The sequence below is a fragment of the Pongo abelii genome, chromosome 19 (assembly GCF_028885655.2).
Source record: "Pongo abelii isolate AG06213 chromosome 19, NHGRI_mPonAbe1-v2.0_pri, whole genome shotgun sequence".
In the NCBI taxonomy this organism is placed as follows: domain Eukaryota; kingdom Metazoa; phylum Chordata; class Mammalia; order Primates; family Hominidae; genus Pongo; species Pongo abelii.
The window spans coordinates 4792198-4807153 of record NC_072004.2 but is presented as its reverse complement, the minus strand read 5'-3'; the positions used below and the strand labels follow the sequence as shown (position 1 = coordinate 4807153).

The following is a 14956-nucleotide window of genomic DNA, read 5'->3' as shown; positions in this document are numbered from 1 at the left end:
GGAGCGAGGGGCGGGGGACGCGCGGGCGCGCGCGGAGGGGCGGGTGCGCGCCGTCCCGGGAAGGCGCCGGGAGCGACCCGGGCTACTCTTGTTAAAGGGGCAACGCTCCTGGCCTGTAGGGCCCAGCGAGCGGGAACGTGGGGACCGAGCTGCGGACGCAGAAGGGCGAGCAGACGCCGCAACCCAGGAGGGTTGCAGACGCCTGAGGAACAGGGAAACGTCGGGGGCTGACCCCGCGGGGGCACCCAGGCCCCGGCCCAGTTCCCGTCGCCGCCGTTGGAGGCGCGTCCAGGGGGCGGAGCCTCCTGCCGAGGCCCGCCCAGAAGGCGGCTCCGCTCAGGCCCCGCCCTCAGACGAGCTCCGCCCGCCGGCTCCTCCTGCGGCTCGAATCGCCGTCTCTCTCCTCCCCGCCCCGACGAGTTCTAGAATTCGCCTCGCAGCTGCTTCAGGTGCTGGGGCCAAGTGCGTCCGGCCGTGGCGCGGCTACTCGGGCGCTCTGTCCCCGCCTGGCCCTCAAGTTCGGCCGCCCCGGAGGCCGCCTCAGGCCCAAACAACCCCTTCAGGCCCGGGTGCCGCCTAAGGCCGGAGCTGCCCTCTCAGACCCGGGGCTCCCCTCAGGCCCCAGCCTGCCCCTCAGCCTGGGCCCACCACCTCAGGGCCCCTCTCGAGGGAAGCAGCCCCCAGTCGTGCCCTCGGGCCGGGCTGCCCGGAAGGTCCGGCCACGCCCGGTCCACCTGTCGAGGGTCCCCGTCGCCCTCCAGGCTCCAGGCAGCCCCTCAGCCCCAGCTGGACCCTCGGGTCCTCATTCACCTCGCAGGCCCAGGCCGTGGCTGCCCCGAAGTCAACTGTGGAGGATCCTTCCTGGCTTCCTTCAGCTCCATCTTGCCCTTGGATCTAGGTCACCCGCTTGGACCCAACTATCTGAGGCCCGAATGCCCCGCAGCTCCCGCTGCCCCCTCGCGTTCTGCTGACCCCCCTCCGAGTCAGGACATCCCCTTTAGACCCCACTTTAGACCCTTTCAGCCCAACTCCAACTAGCCCCATCTGCCGCTTCCGCACGGTATGCTTCTCTCCGCTTTTGACCTCACCTGCTTTCTCAGCCCATCCCTAGTTCCCTTGGATAAATACTAGTTCACCTCTACAGTTCCAGCTGGCTGCTTCTGTCCTTCGGGAGCCTACGTGCCCTCTCACCTAACTTATCTAGTATTCTTTTTTTTTTTTTTTTTTTTTTTTTTTTTGAGACGGAGTCTTGCTCTGTTACCCAGGCTGGAGTGCAGCGGCGCGACCTCGGCTCACGGCAACCTCCGCCTCCTGGGTTCAAGCGATTCTCCTGCCTCAGCCTCCCGAGTAGCTGGGATTACAGATGCCTGCCACCACACCCGGCTAATTTTTGTATTTTTAGTAGAGACTGGGTTTTGCTGTGTTGGCCAGGCTGGTCTCGAACTCCTGACCTCAAGTGATCCGCCCGCCTTGGCCTCCCAAAGTGCTGGGATTACAGTCTTGAGCCACCGCGCCCGGCTTTTTTTTTTTTTCTTCTTCTTCTTAGAGCCAGGGTCTCACTCTGACGCCCAGGCTGGAGTGCAGTGGTGCGATCTTACCTCACTGCAGCCTTGACCTCCCGGGCTCAGATGATACTCCCACCTCAGCCTCCTGGGTACAAGCGCACACCACCACACCTGGCTAAATTTTTTGTATTTTTGTAAAGAAGGGGTTTCGCCGTGTTGCCCAGGCTGGTCTCAAACTCCTGGGCTCAAGCGATCCACCCACTTCCGCCTCCCAAATTGCTGGGATTACAGGCGTGAGCCACTGTGCCCAGCCTTAACTGCCCTTTCTTCCCACCCCAGCTGGCCTTCAGGTCATCTTTGGCTGTCCCTATATGCAACTGACCTCCCTGCTCACCTTTCTATCCACAGGCATTCCCAACTGCACCCTCCTTCCCTGTCACCAGTTGACCATTATGTCCACACTTAACTTTTTTTAATTTACTTTTTTATTTTTTTAGAGACAGAGTTTCACTCTTGTTGCACAGGCTGGAGTGCAATGGCGCGATCTCAACTCACCGCAACCTCTGCCTCCCCGGTTCAAGCAATTATCTTGCCTCAGCCTCCCGAGTAGCTGGGATTACAGGCATGTGCCACCATGCCTGGCTGATTTTTGTATTTTTTAATAGAGACAGGGTTTCTCCATGTTGGTCAGACTGGTCTCGAACTCCTGACCTCAGGCGATCCACCCGCCTCGGCCTCCCAAAGTGCTGGGATTACAGGCGTGAGCCACCACACCTGGCCAACTTTTTTTTTTTAAATAGAGATGACGTCTCTCTGTGTTGCCCAGGCTGGTCTCCAACTCCTGAGCTCAGGCAATTCTCTTGCCCAGGTCCCCCAAAGTGCTGGGATTACAGGTGTGAGCCACCGCACCTGGCCCACACAATTAACTTTCACTAACCACTCATAGTTGATTCATTGAGAACCCTCAATTCTGTCACTTCTCTTACCCCCAAATGCCTCCGCCCCACCCAGTCTCCACTGTCATCATTTTTCAATTTCATTGTCCCATATTGCCAGTTGTCGCTTAACTGCCATCTGTAAATTTCACTTATTCTGCACATTTAGCTTCAGAAGATTTGCTTTCTCCTTTATCTTTTTACCGCATCCACTTTTCCTGTGCTCACTGTCTTCAACCTAAATGTTCAATTAATAGTCCAGCACTACAAATACCTTTTTTTTTTTTTTTTTTTTTTTTTTTGAGACAGAGTCTTGCTCTGTTGCCAGGCTGGAGTGCAGTGGTGCAATTTCAGCTCACTGCAACTTCCTACTCCCTGTTTCAAGCGATTCTTCTGCCTCAGCCTCTGGAGTTGCTGGGATTACAGGCATGCGCCACCATGCCCAGCTAATTTTGTATTTTTAGTAGAGACGGGGTTTCTCCGTGTTGTCAGACTGGTGTCGAACTCTCAACCTCAGGTGATCTGCCTGCCTTGGCCTCCCAAAGGGCTGGGATTACAGGCATAAGCCACCGCGCCCAGCCGCTACAAATACCTTTTAAGCTCTTTTTTCAGCATCCATACGTTCTTTTTCCAATCTCTAGATCTGCTACTGGTCTCATCCCTACAGACATTATATGAATGAATGCCTTTTTTTTTTTTTGAGACAGTCTTGCTCTGTCCCCCAGGCTGGAGTGCAGTGGTGTGATCTCAGCTCACTGCAACCTCCGCCTCCCAGGTTCAAGCGATTCTTCTGCCTCAGCCTTCTGGGCAGCTGGGACTACAGGCGCGCGCCACCACGCCCAACTAATTTTTGTATTTTTAGCAGAGATGGGATTTCACTATATTGGCCAGGCTGGTCTTGAACTCCTGACCTCATGATCCGCCCGCCTTGGCCTCCCAAAGTGCTGGGATTACAGGCATGAGCCACCACACCCAACCCAAATGAATGACTTCTTTTCCATTATCCTCCCAGCACCAAAAAGGAGACTAGCTACCCAGCCCAGTCCAGTCATGCAGGTGCAGGATGATGGAGGCAACCTCATCCCCTTTGCCAAGTGAGTCCTCCCACTGGGTGGTGAGCATGGGGATGGGATGGAGGGGATATTGCATGCCTGGGTCCTTCCCTAAGAGGATTAGGAAATAAAGAACAGGAAATGCAATGCCTGGTCTCAGGGGATTGATGATTCATTAATTTATTCAACAAATAGTTTGAACACTACAATGTTCCAGGGACTGTATTAGGCATGGGGATTCAGCAACTAGCAGGATAGGGGTCCTGCTCTTGTAGAGCTTACATTCTAGAGAGGGGAACACAGAATGTGTAAACAAATACAATTTCAGCTAATAATGGGTACTATTTAAAATATAAAACAGTGGGCCAGGTGTGGTGGCTCACTCCTGTAATCCCAGCACTTTGGGAGGCCGAGGCAGGCGGATCACCTGAGATCAGGAGTTCGAGACCAGCCTGGCCAACATGACAAAACCCCATCTCTACTAGAAATACAAAAATTAGCCAGGCACGGTGGTGCTCGCCTGTAATCCCAGCTACTTGGGAGGCTGAGGCATGACAATTGCTTGAACCCAGGAGGCAGGGGTTGCAGTAAGCCAAGATTGTGCCACTGCACTCCAGCCTGGGCGACAGAACAAGACTCCATCTCAAAAAAAAAAAAAAAAAAAAAAAAAAAAGACTGGGTGCTGTGGCTCACGCCTGAATCCCAGCACTTTGGGAGGCCGAGGTGGGCGGATCACGAGGTCAGGAAATCAAGACCATCCTGGCTAACATAGTGAAATTCGTCTCTACTAAAAGTACAAAGAAATTAGCCAGGCCTGGTAGCGGGCGCCTGTAGTCCCAGCTACTCGGGAGGCTGAGGCAGGAGAATGGCGTGAACCCGGGAGGCGGACCTTGCAGTGAGCCGAGATTGCACCACTGCACTCCAGCCTGAGTGACAAAGTGAGACTCCGTCTCAAAAAAGAAAAAAAAAACAAAAAAACAAAAAAGGCCAGGCCGTAATCCCAGCACTTTGGAAGCCTGAGGTGGGCATATCACCTGAGGTTGGGAGTTTGAGACCAGCCTGACCAACATGGAGAAATCCCATCTCTACTAAAAATACAAAATTAGCCAAGCGTGGTGGCGCATGCCTGTAATCCCAGCTACTCGGGAAGCTGAGGCAGGAGAATCGCTTGAACCCGGGAGGCAGAGGTTGTGGTGAACTGAGACCGTGCCATTGCACTCCAGCCTGGGCAACAAGAGTGAAACTCCGTCTCAAAAAACAAACAAACAAAAAAACAAGGTCAGGCGTGGTGGCTCACACCTGTAATCCCAGCACTTTGGGAGGCCGAGGCGGGCGGATTACCTTAGGTCAAGGGTTCAAAGACCAGCCTGGCCAACATGGTGAAACCCAGTCTCTACTAAAAATACAAAAATTAGCCGAGTGTGGTGGCGGGTGCCTATAATCCCTGCTACTCAGGAGGCTGAGGCAGGAGAATCACTTGAACATGGGAGGCAGAGGGTACAGTGAGCTGAGACTGTGCCATTGCACTCCAGCCTGGGAGACAAGAGCGAAACACCATCTCAAAAAACAAAAACAAAACACTATGCTAAGTGTGGTGGCTCATGCTTATAACCCCAGGACTTTGGGAGGCCAAGGTGGCAGGATTGCTTGAGCCCAAGAGTTTGAGTCTGCAGTGAGCTATATGATTACAGCACTGCACTCCAGCCTGGGCAACAAAGCAAGACCCTGTCTCTAAAAAGAAAGCAGGGAGGGAGGGAGGGAAAGAAGGAGAGAAAGAGAACAGAAGAAAGAAAAGGAAAAGAGGGGAGGGGAGGAAGAAGAAAGAAAAAATAAATAAAACAAGTATAGGCTGGGTGTGGTGGCTCACACCTGTAATTACAGCACTTTGGGAGGCCAAGGCGGGAGGATTGCTTGAGCTCAGGAATTGGAGACCAACCTGGACAACACAGTGAGATCTCATCTCTGATAAACATTTAAAAGAATTAACCAGGCATGGTGGCACACGCCTGTAGTCCCAGCACTCAGGAGGCTGAGGCAGGAGGATTGCTTGAGCCCGGGAGTTTGAGGCTGCAGTGAGCTATAATTGAGTCATTGCACTCCAGCCTGGGTGACAGAGTGAGACTGTCTCAAAAAAGAAGAAGAAAAAAACAGTTTGGATTTTATTCAGTGGAAAAGTTTTAAGGCAGAGAGTGACATGACCAGCCTTTTTTCCTTCAACTTTTTTTATTATGGAAAATTTCAAACAAACACAGTAGAGAAAATAGTATCATGAACCCCATGTACCCTTTTCAGTCAGCTTCAATAATTATCATTATATGGATAATCTTTTCATCTCTATACTCATCTAGCCCTCTACTTCTCAAATTCTTTTGAAGTACATCTGAAACCTTATATTATTTCATATGATCATCTTTCACAGTTCTGTGCAGAATACATTGTTGGGGGACGGGAATGGAAGCAGAGAGAGGGGGAAGAGACCATTGCAACAGTCCAGGAAGGGGAAGATGACCTGAAGTATATGGTGGTAGGAATGGGAATGATGAAGAGTGGTCAAATTCAGGTACACAGTATTTTAGATGTACAACTGACAGGAACTGCTGATGGATTAGATGTAGGAGGTGAGGGAAAATGAGACATACCATGTTTTTGGTCCTAGCAACTGGGCATTTGAGTGCTTTTCATCGAGAGGAGGAAGGTTGGGGAGGAGAAGTTGAGTGGAGCCCAGAGAGGAACCAGGGCTAGATATATAGATTTGGGAGTCATCAGCTTATTGACAGCATGGCACTGGGTGAGATCACCTAAGAAGAGATGCAGACAGAGAAGATAAAGGGCCCAAGGCCTAAGCCCTAAGATACTCCATTTCTTAGAGATCAGGAGGGCAATCATCATTCAGCCTGTGGGGTTTGGAAGTGATGAGCACTGTTCTCAAACAGCTCTGCACACTCCTCCCTATTTACAAGGATATTAGTCCTTCTGAGATGGGGAGACAAATGAGGTAAACAGAGGTTCTCTCCCCTGGATCCTTGCATTGACCTAAATGAATCCTATCTGTCATATAACCTGAGTAGCCAAGGCCTTCCTCTTTAACAACTCTGCTTGCTAAATATTACCTTCTCTAACTATGAGGTATAAAGCAAGCTTGTCCAACCTGCAGCCTAGGATGGCTTTGAAGCAGTCCAACACAAATTCGTAAACTTTCTTAAAACATTGTGAGATTAGGCCGGGCACAATGGCTCACACCTGTAATCCCAGCAATTGGGGAGGCCGAGGCGGGTGGATCACCTGAGGTCAGGAGTTCAAGACCAGCCTGGCTAACATGGCGAAACCCCGTCTCTACTAAAAATACAAAATTGGCCGGGTGTGGTAGTGGGCGCCTGTAATCCCAGCTACTCGGGAGGCTGAGGCAGGAGAATCACTTGAACCCGGGAGGCGGAGATTTCAGTGAGCCGAGATCGCGCCATTGCACTCCAGCCTGGGTGACAAGAGCGAAACTCTGTCTAAATAAATAAACAAATAAATAAATAAAATATTATGAGATTTTTTCCTATTTTTTTTTTTGAGACGGAGTTTCTCTCTTGTCGCCCAGGCTGGAGTGCAATGGCATGATCTCGGCTCACTGCAACCTCCGCCTCCCGGGTTCAAGCGATTCTCCTGCCTAAGCCTCCCGAGTAGCTGGAATTACAGGTGCCCGCCACCATGCCTGGCTAATTTTTTGTAATTTTAGTAGAGATGGGGTTTCAACATGTCGGCCAGGCTGGTCTTGGACTCCAGACCTCAGGTGATCCACCCACATCAGCCTCTCAAAGTGCTGGGATTACAGGCGTGAGCCACCACGCCCGGCCAGTGTTAGTGTACTTTATGTGTGGCCCAAGACAATTTTTCTTCTTCCAATGTGGCCCAGGAAGCCAAAAGATTGGATATCGCCGGTATAGAGCTTAGACTCAGTGAGATCTGAGGGTCAAACTATAGCCAGTCTCCACCCTCAACCCAGCTTCAATTTCCTTTCAAAGCAGAGGCCTTACCACCTTCTTCAGCTAAAGTGGTTAAGAAAGGACATGGCCCGAGGGAACCCGGGCAGCTTTACAGTCCCATGGAAAGATGGTCCCTGAATCCTTGCGGTGAGTAGACTGCTGTAAAGGAAGAGCCAGACCCGAGCCTACCTTGTCCTCACCTCAGGTGTTCCAGGGTGGTCAGCCGATCTCCACCCCCAAGGCTGCCTTCCCAGAGCCTCAGACCCATGCCCCAGCGTTATGGAGATGTCTTCTGGAAGAACCTTAGTCAAAGGTCCAGGTGAGTAGAGGAGAAAATGGAAACTAACTGGATGTGGTCTTAACTGGATTAAACTACCATAAACCCATATAGCAATAGGCCCTAGTCTAGGGTTAATTTCCCACTGGCTGGTGGACACTGTAGCTCCTAATGACAGAAAGGAGGTTGGGAGAGATTATTAAAGAAGCAATATGGATGGACATGTCCCCTCTGCACTTATAGCCCCCTTTTTGTTCTTCACAGCCCCACTTGGCTGGAGGAGCAGCACATTCCACCCATGCTGGTAAGACAGACCCTCTGCCATTCAACATTTCTCGTTAAAATTGCACCCACTGCTATCTTGTCCCAAGCTCTCCTTACCGCTTCCCTCTGTTATTCCCCAACCAGTGCACTGAGCAGACCTTCCTTTCTATGAATCAGTCATCATGTTTTTGAGATCACAGGGGTCTTCCCAAGACCCCAGACTCCCTACCTAGTTCAATCCAAGCTCCCTTGAGAGAGTCAGTTCTTTTTTCTAGCTCTTTTTCCCCATTCTCTGGCACAGAGAGCCACTGGTTGCTCCCAGCTTGGTCTGTATCCTCCTGAGCAGCTCCCACCCCCTGAAATGCTTTGGAGAAGAAAGAAGAGGAGGCCATGTTTGGAAGGAATGCAGCAGCAGGGCCTTGGGGGAGTCCCTGCCCGGGTGAGGGCTGTCACTTACCACCTGGAGGACCTAAGAAGGCGTCAGAGCATCATCAACGAGTAAGGAAGGGAGACATCTGGGTTCCGGGAGTCACGCAGGATTTGGGGGCAGAACAGTTTGAGCTAAGGAAGAGGTTGACAGCTTTGAGGGGAGGTTGCTTGGGAGGAAACTGTGGGCTTTGGTGTGATTGAAACAGATTTCTGTAATATGGAAAGAAGGAGGGAACTGCAGTAAGGAGGGTGAGCCACATGAGCTGGAAGGAGTGGAAACTAGATCACTGAAGACAGGAAAGCAAACCATAGAACTGGAGGACAGTGGGGAGGTTGGGGTCACCTCTGGGTTCCTAGACAATATGCTTCAGTCTGAGGGGAGCAGAAAATTGGGAGTGGAGAGTTAAAGGTCAAATGACAACTCCCTGGAGTCCCAGCAGGAAGTATTTCAGAACAGAAAGGTGAAGAATGGAGAGACAGGAAGCCTGGCCTCCAGGCACTTCTCTCCTCAGCCTAAAGTCTCCGCAGACTGAAGAAGGCCCAGTGGGGCAGCTCTGGGGCTGCATCTGAGCCAGTGGTGCTTGGCGAAGAGGGCTGTGGATTCCCCAGCACCAATGAATACCCTGATCTGGAAGAGGAGAGAGCAACCTATCCACAGGAAGAGAACCGTTTTCTCACTCCTGGCAGGGCCCAGGTATTGCTGGAGTGGAACTGGGTGGAGTGAGGGAGTGATGTGGGTTTCTGGTCTTGTATGGAGATGCAGAAGCTGAGAGCCAGGCTGGAGAGCTGGATTTGAGAGGAACAAAAATAACGTAGGTGAGAACCAGAGACTTCGAGGTACCTAAGCTTGGGTACTAGGAAATCTGGAAAGAAGACCTACTTTTCCATTCTCTTTTTCAATTTCTCTCATCTTTACAGCTGCTTTGGTCTCCCTGGAGTCCCCTGGGTCAGGAGGAGGCTTGTGCCTCCAGGCAGCTGCACTCTCTGTCCTCCTTCAGCACTGTCACAGCCAGAAGGAACCCCCTTCACAATCCCTGGGGGATGGAGCTGGCAGCGTCTGAAGAGTAAGGAGAAACCACCGATGCCGAGATGCTAGTGGTGCCTCAGGGACCCAAGACTAGTTCCGTCACTAGAGTCACCCTCATTGCTGACATGAAGGCGTTTCCCCTTCCTTAGTCTCTCCAACTGCCTTTCCCATTCTCTGAACTAGGCATTAACAGCCCCCCCGGGCTCCCATCTCAACCCACCGCTCTCACAGGAGCACCCCAAGTCCTGTTTTCCTCCAGGCCCCGCTCCTGGCCTTGTATTCTCTCTGCTCTATTATTAAAAAGCAAGCAAGTGGAGCCCGAGTTGTCTTTCTTCTTGGCATGCAGCGATGGAGAGGCCAATGGGGAAGGAGGGCTCCTTTCGCTTTCTCGAGGACCCAGCTACAATGAAGTCGGGCTGGGTCCCCAAACAAGGAGTCTTGTCCGAGACGAGAAGGGTCCTGCTCCCAGTCCAGCCCGGCCCCTCGGGTTCCAGCACTGGTCGGCTGCCCCCGCCCCGTTCCCTCGAACTAGGAGTCAGTCGGCCGAGCTTCCACCTCCAGGACCCTGGAATCCTGCCCCTCTGCGCTGCTGCCCTTTTGGGGACTTCCCAGCAGTCTGTCCCTCGGCCTGGCTCAGAGCCCTAGAAGCCGAGTCCCTCTGCCCAGCGCCCCACCCAGAACCCCACGTGTGCTGACCCCAGGTTCCCTTCCTGACCCTCAGCCCCTTAATTGGGAGGCCCCGCCCCGTGCGCAGTGACGTTGGACGCCGCTGTCAGCCGGCGCTGGGGGGGGTCGGTGTGGGGTAGAATGGCCGCTGCCGCCGTCACCCGCGGGACCCCGGGAGGTAAGAGCTAGGGCCTCTCGCCCGCCTCTCCGCCCCCGCGCCAGGGGGCGCAGCTCCTCCAGGTCCCGACGCGGAGCGCCGCGCCGGGGACCACCGTCCCTCCTCCCCATTCGCCCTCACCTCCCGCTTCCGTCCTCCTCCCCCGCGCCAGGGGGCGCCGCTCACCGCAGGGCCCCACGGCGGACCAGCGCGTTCCGGGGACTGTCCCGGAGACCCCCGCACCCGGCACCTGCACTGTCCCTCGCCCACCGTGTGCCCGCGGACTCTGCTCCCGGCTTCCCCAGAACATCCCTCTATGCGGGCGGGACCCTCCCACCTCGGAGGTTCTCCTGGGACCACCACTCCGCCGGGGGGCCGCCCAGAGTGCCAAGCGTCCGATCCGGCGCCGCCCAAGTGCAGCCCAAGGACCCGCTCCCGCTCCGCACCCTGGCAGGCTACCTAGCCGGGACTGCGCACCTGCGCCCTGGGGCGGAGTCCTTACCCCAACCCCAGCTTCACTGCACATAGCCGAGCCCGACGGGCCTCCTCCCATCTCCATCCTGGACACCTGGCGGAGCCAGTGCTGAGAGCCTCCTCCAGCTCCCATCTGTTCCCCGAGGAGGGCGGGGGGCTCAGGCTGGAGCCAGAGCGGTAGATGGGGTAGGCTAGGCCTGGAGGCCAGGGGAGGCAGAGGCGTTTGGGGAGAGGGAAGTAGAGAGGGCTGTCAGCCGGAGGGTGGGTTGTCCTGAGGGTGGGAATCTGGGTGTCTGGCCCAGATTCTATCAGGTCCTAACCAACCTGGAGGAGAGAATAGGTTAGGTTCAGTTATCAGATCTGCCCTTCCCCTTGGAAAAATCAGAGAAGGAACTCAGGGCGTGTCTTCTAAAGGCCTAGCTTCTACCGGAGGTAGAATCTCCTGCCCTGCCCCGAGGATCCAGGCTCTCTTGCCAAACCATCCTCCAAGGACCGGATGGCCTGAGTCCCAACCCCCAGTACCTGACCCAACCATAGCCCCAGTCTGTGCAAAAGCTCAAGCTTTAGGGCCTCTGAGGCTCCAGCCCCGCCAGTCTTCTCCCCCCCCTCCCCCACCCCAACCCATTTCTTCCTGCTCACTCTTTCTGTCCAGTCTCCTCACTCATATTGGCTCCGGGCACCATGTGTGGTTCTCTCTTCTACTGTCACATCACAGTCAGCCCCTCCCTCCCTTTCCTCATCCTTCCCAGATACTATGACCCAGTTCTATACTCATTCCCTACCTCATACTTCTCATCCTGGATTAATGTTGGGGCTTCTGCCATGACCTTGTTCTCTCCCTTCCCAGCACAGACTCCCCCTCCCCCCGGCCCCTCAGGCCGGGGGTGACCTTGCCCCCTGGAGCCCTCACCATGAATACCAAGGACACCACCGAGGTTGCTGGTAAGTTCACAAACCAGGTTCCCAATGTGGCCACAGCCTTTCGTTCTCCCCATGCTTTAGTGGCCCTCTAATTCTCAGATTCTCTGTTCTCCTTAGTGAGGTTTCAGTTTTCCTCAGGGCTCTGTATTGCCTTCAGTCCTTTCCCCTTGGACTATCACAGGGATGCCCCAGGGTAGCACACTAAACCCTCCCTTCTAATTCCCTTTAGAAAACAGCCACCACCTGAAGATCTTTCTCCCCAAGAAGCTGCTGGAGTGTCTTCCTCGCTGCCCGCTGCTGCCTCCAGAGAGGCTACGGTGGAATACAAATGAGGTTTTCTAGGGAGGCTGGGGGTTGGGGCCCAGCAAGACCTAGTAGGCTGGAGGAGGGTGAGTGGGGGGTCTTTCTGTGTCTGTCAACACTCCTAAGTGCAGAGCACCATTCTAAGCTCCTTGGGGATCATAGGAGAGGTATAAAAAACATGAATCTTGGCCGGGCATGGTGGCTCATGCCTGTAATCTCAGCACTTTGGGAGGCTGAGGCGGGTCGATCATCTGAGGTCAGGAGTTCAACAGCAGCCTGGCAAACATCTCTACTAAAAATACAAAAAATCAGCCAGTCGTGGTGATGTGCGCCTGTAATCGCAGCTACTCGGGAGGCTGAGGTGGGAGAATCACTTGAGCCAGGGAGGCGGAGGCTGCAGTGAGCTGAGATCATGCCACTGCACTCCAGCCTGGGTGACAGAGCGAGACTCCGTCTCAAAAAAAAAAAAAAGACATGGATCTTGAAGGAGCCCTCTTTTCTGTGGCGTAGCCACCTGGGTAAAAACAAAAGCTACTGCCAATAAAGTACTCCTTACATACTGGGCACTGTGCTAAACACTTCGCCTGCCTTGTCTCATTTAATCCTCTAAGGATGCTATAGAGCAAGCCCTGTTATTGCTCCTATGTTATTGAGGAAACTGATTTACCTCATAGTTTATCTAACTTACTCCAGGGCCTTTTTTTTTTGAGACGGAGCCTCGCTCTTGTTGCCCAGGCTGGAGTGCAATGGCGCGATCTCGGCTCACTGCAACCCCCGCCTCCTGGATTCAAGTGATTCCCCTGCCTCAGCCTCCCAGGTAGCTGGGATTACAGGTGTGTGCCTCCATGCTGGCTAATTTTTGTATTTTTTTTTTTTTTTTGAGATGGAGTCTTGCTCTGTCGCCCAGGCTGGAGTGCAGTGGCGCGATCTCGGCTCACTGCAAGCTCTGCCTCCTGGGTTCACGCCATTCTCTTGCCTCAGCCTCCCGAGTAGCTGGGACTACAGGCACCCGCCACCATGCCTGGCTAATTTTTTTGTATTTTTAGTAGAGATGGGGTTTCACCATGTTAGCCAGGATGGTCTCGATCTCCTGACCTCGTGATCTGCCCACCTTGGCCTCCCAAAGTGCTGGGATTACAGGCATGAGCCACCACGCCTGGCTAATTTTTGTATTTTTTAGTAGAGACGGGGTTTCACTATGTTGGTCACGCTGGTCTCAAACTCCTGACCTCAGGTGATCGTCCCATCTTGGCCTCCCCAAGTGCTGGGATTACAGGTGTGAGCCACGGAGCCCGGCCTTTTTTTTGTTTTGAGATGGAGTCTCACTCTGTCGCCCAGGTTGGAGTGCAATGGTGCAGTCTCCGCTCACTGCAACCTCTGCCTCCCAGGTTCAAGTGATTCTCCTGCCTCAGCCTCCTGAGTAGCTGGGACTACAGGCGTGCCACCACACCTGGCTAATTTTTGTATTTTTAGTAGAGACGGGGTTTCACTATGTTGACCAGGCTGGTCTCGAACTCCGGACCTAGTGATCTGCCCATCTCAGCCTCTTACGGTGCTAGGATTACAGGCATGAGCCACCATGCCCGGCCGGAACTTTTGTTCTTAACCACAACTGATACTGGCTCCTTCTGGAGGGGGCACAGTCCTTGTGTTACACATTTTCTGTATTCTGCATACTTACTGCCTTGTATGTAGTTGATTGTTGATATTTATCAGTTTGATGACAGAAGAGGACTGTCAGTAAACGGATGTGTGTATGTGTGTATGTGTGATTGTTGTAAGTGCTATAAAGCCTTTAGGAAAGGCCAGTGTGGTCAGCAGGGCTTCATGGAGCATCTGAAAAGGGGTTTGGTTTATAGAATGGCTATGATTTCCAGATATGGAGAGGTGTGCACATGGTACCTGCCTCATAGGGCACTAACATGCAGGAGGTAACTATTCAAAGCATGTTCAGGAAGGAATCAATGGATCCATCTGGCAGGAATTGTAGGAGCAATATGGGTAAATAGTGGGAACAGTGAAAGTTTGATCCCTTGTTGGGGAGAACCTTGGAGTCAGGCTAAAGAATCTGAAATTCCTGCCAGGCGCAGTGGTTCACGCCTGTAATCCCAGCACTTTGGGAGGCCGAGGCGGGTGGATCACGAGGTCAGGAGATCGAGACCATCCTGGCTAACACAGTGAAACCCCGTCTCTACTAAAAATACAAAAAATTAGCCAGGTGTGGTGGCAGGCGCCTGTAGTCCCAGCTACTCAGGAGGCTGAGGCAGGAGAATGGCGTGAACCCAGGAGGAGGAGCTTGCAGTGAGCAGAGATGACGCCACTGCACTCCAGCCTGGGTGACAGAGTGACACTCTGTCGCAAAAAAAAAAATAAATAAATAAATAATCTGAAATTCCTGTCAATGTCAAACCACTGAAATTTTTTGAGTCAGGAACGGGCACAGAGGCCAAGAGTGGTGGCTAACGCCTGTAATCCCAGCACTTTGAGAGGCTGAGGTAGGCGTATCACCAGAGGTCAGGAGTTCGAGACCAGCCTTACCAACATGGTGAAACCCTGTCTCTACTTAAAAAAAATACAAAATTACCCGGGCGTGGTGGCGCATGCCTATAATCCCAGCTACTCGGGAGGCTGAGGCAGAAGAATTGCTTGAACCCGGGAGGCAGAGGTTGCCCAACGGTGAGCTGAGATCGCGCCAGTGCACTCCAGCCTGGGCAACAAGAGTGAAACTCCGTCTCAAAAGAAAAAAAACGGGCACAGGAATGAGATTTTTGGAGAGTAAAATAGTTCACAGTATGATGAATGGACGATGAAGAATGTGGACCTGCCCCCAAGATCAAGGCCCCAGGTGGGAGTAAGGGAAAGAAAAAAATGTTAGACTTTTGTCTTAGGACAAAAGAGGGGTTCTTAGGAGGGCAGTGGGTCTTGCTGGGTCCAGATACCTAGAAGCATCCTCCACTAGCTGCCAGAACTCAGCA

The 14956-nt window shown here is 53.2% G+C and overlaps 2 protein-coding genes across 17 annotated transcripts in view; both read left to right on the top strand.

The window, feature by feature from the left end:
• Positions 1–15: 15 nt before the first annotated feature.
• On the top strand, positions 16–9776 carry INCA1 (inhibitor of CDK, cyclin A1 interacting protein 1). 6 transcript variants are annotated; one of them, XM_054536031.2, is made up of 7 exons: positions 16–1060; positions 3453–3534; positions 7669–7782; positions 8005–8044; positions 8351–8502; positions 8962–9127; positions 9352–9776. In XM_054536031.2, the coding sequence occupies exons 2-7, from the start codon at positions 3491–3493 to the stop codon at positions 9499–9501; spliced, it is 666 nt and encodes a 221-aa protein (XP_054392006.1). In that variant the 5' UTR covers positions 16–1060; positions 3453–3490; the 3' UTR covers positions 9502–9776. The 6 variants fall into 6 exon arrangements, with proteins under 6 accessions (XP_054392006.1, XP_054392004.1, XP_054392007.1 ...); XM_054536029.2 differs by having other exon boundaries at positions 22–449; positions 8306–8502; XM_054536032.2 differs by having other exon boundaries at positions 38–449.
• A 446-nt stretch (positions 9777–10222) lies between these two features.
• Positions 10223–14956, top strand: part of CAMTA2 (calmodulin binding transcription activator 2) — a 19869-nt gene continuing 15135 nt past the window's right edge. For 3 of the 11 annotated variants that reach the window (XM_063717967.1, XM_063717965.1, XM_063717968.1), the window contains exons 1-3: positions 10444–10943; positions 11605–11699; positions 11908–12011. In XM_063717967.1, the coding sequence (XP_063574037.1) occupies positions 10939–10943; positions 11605–11699; positions 11908–12011 (204 nt within the window). In that variant the 5' untranslated portion in view covers positions 10444–10938. Of the gene's footprint in view, positions 10305–10440; positions 10944–11604; positions 11700–11907; positions 12012–14224; positions 14827–14956 lie in introns of those variants that run through there. The other 8 variants (XM_054536023.2, XM_054536020.2, XM_054536024.2 and 5 more) reach the window with 6 other exon arrangements.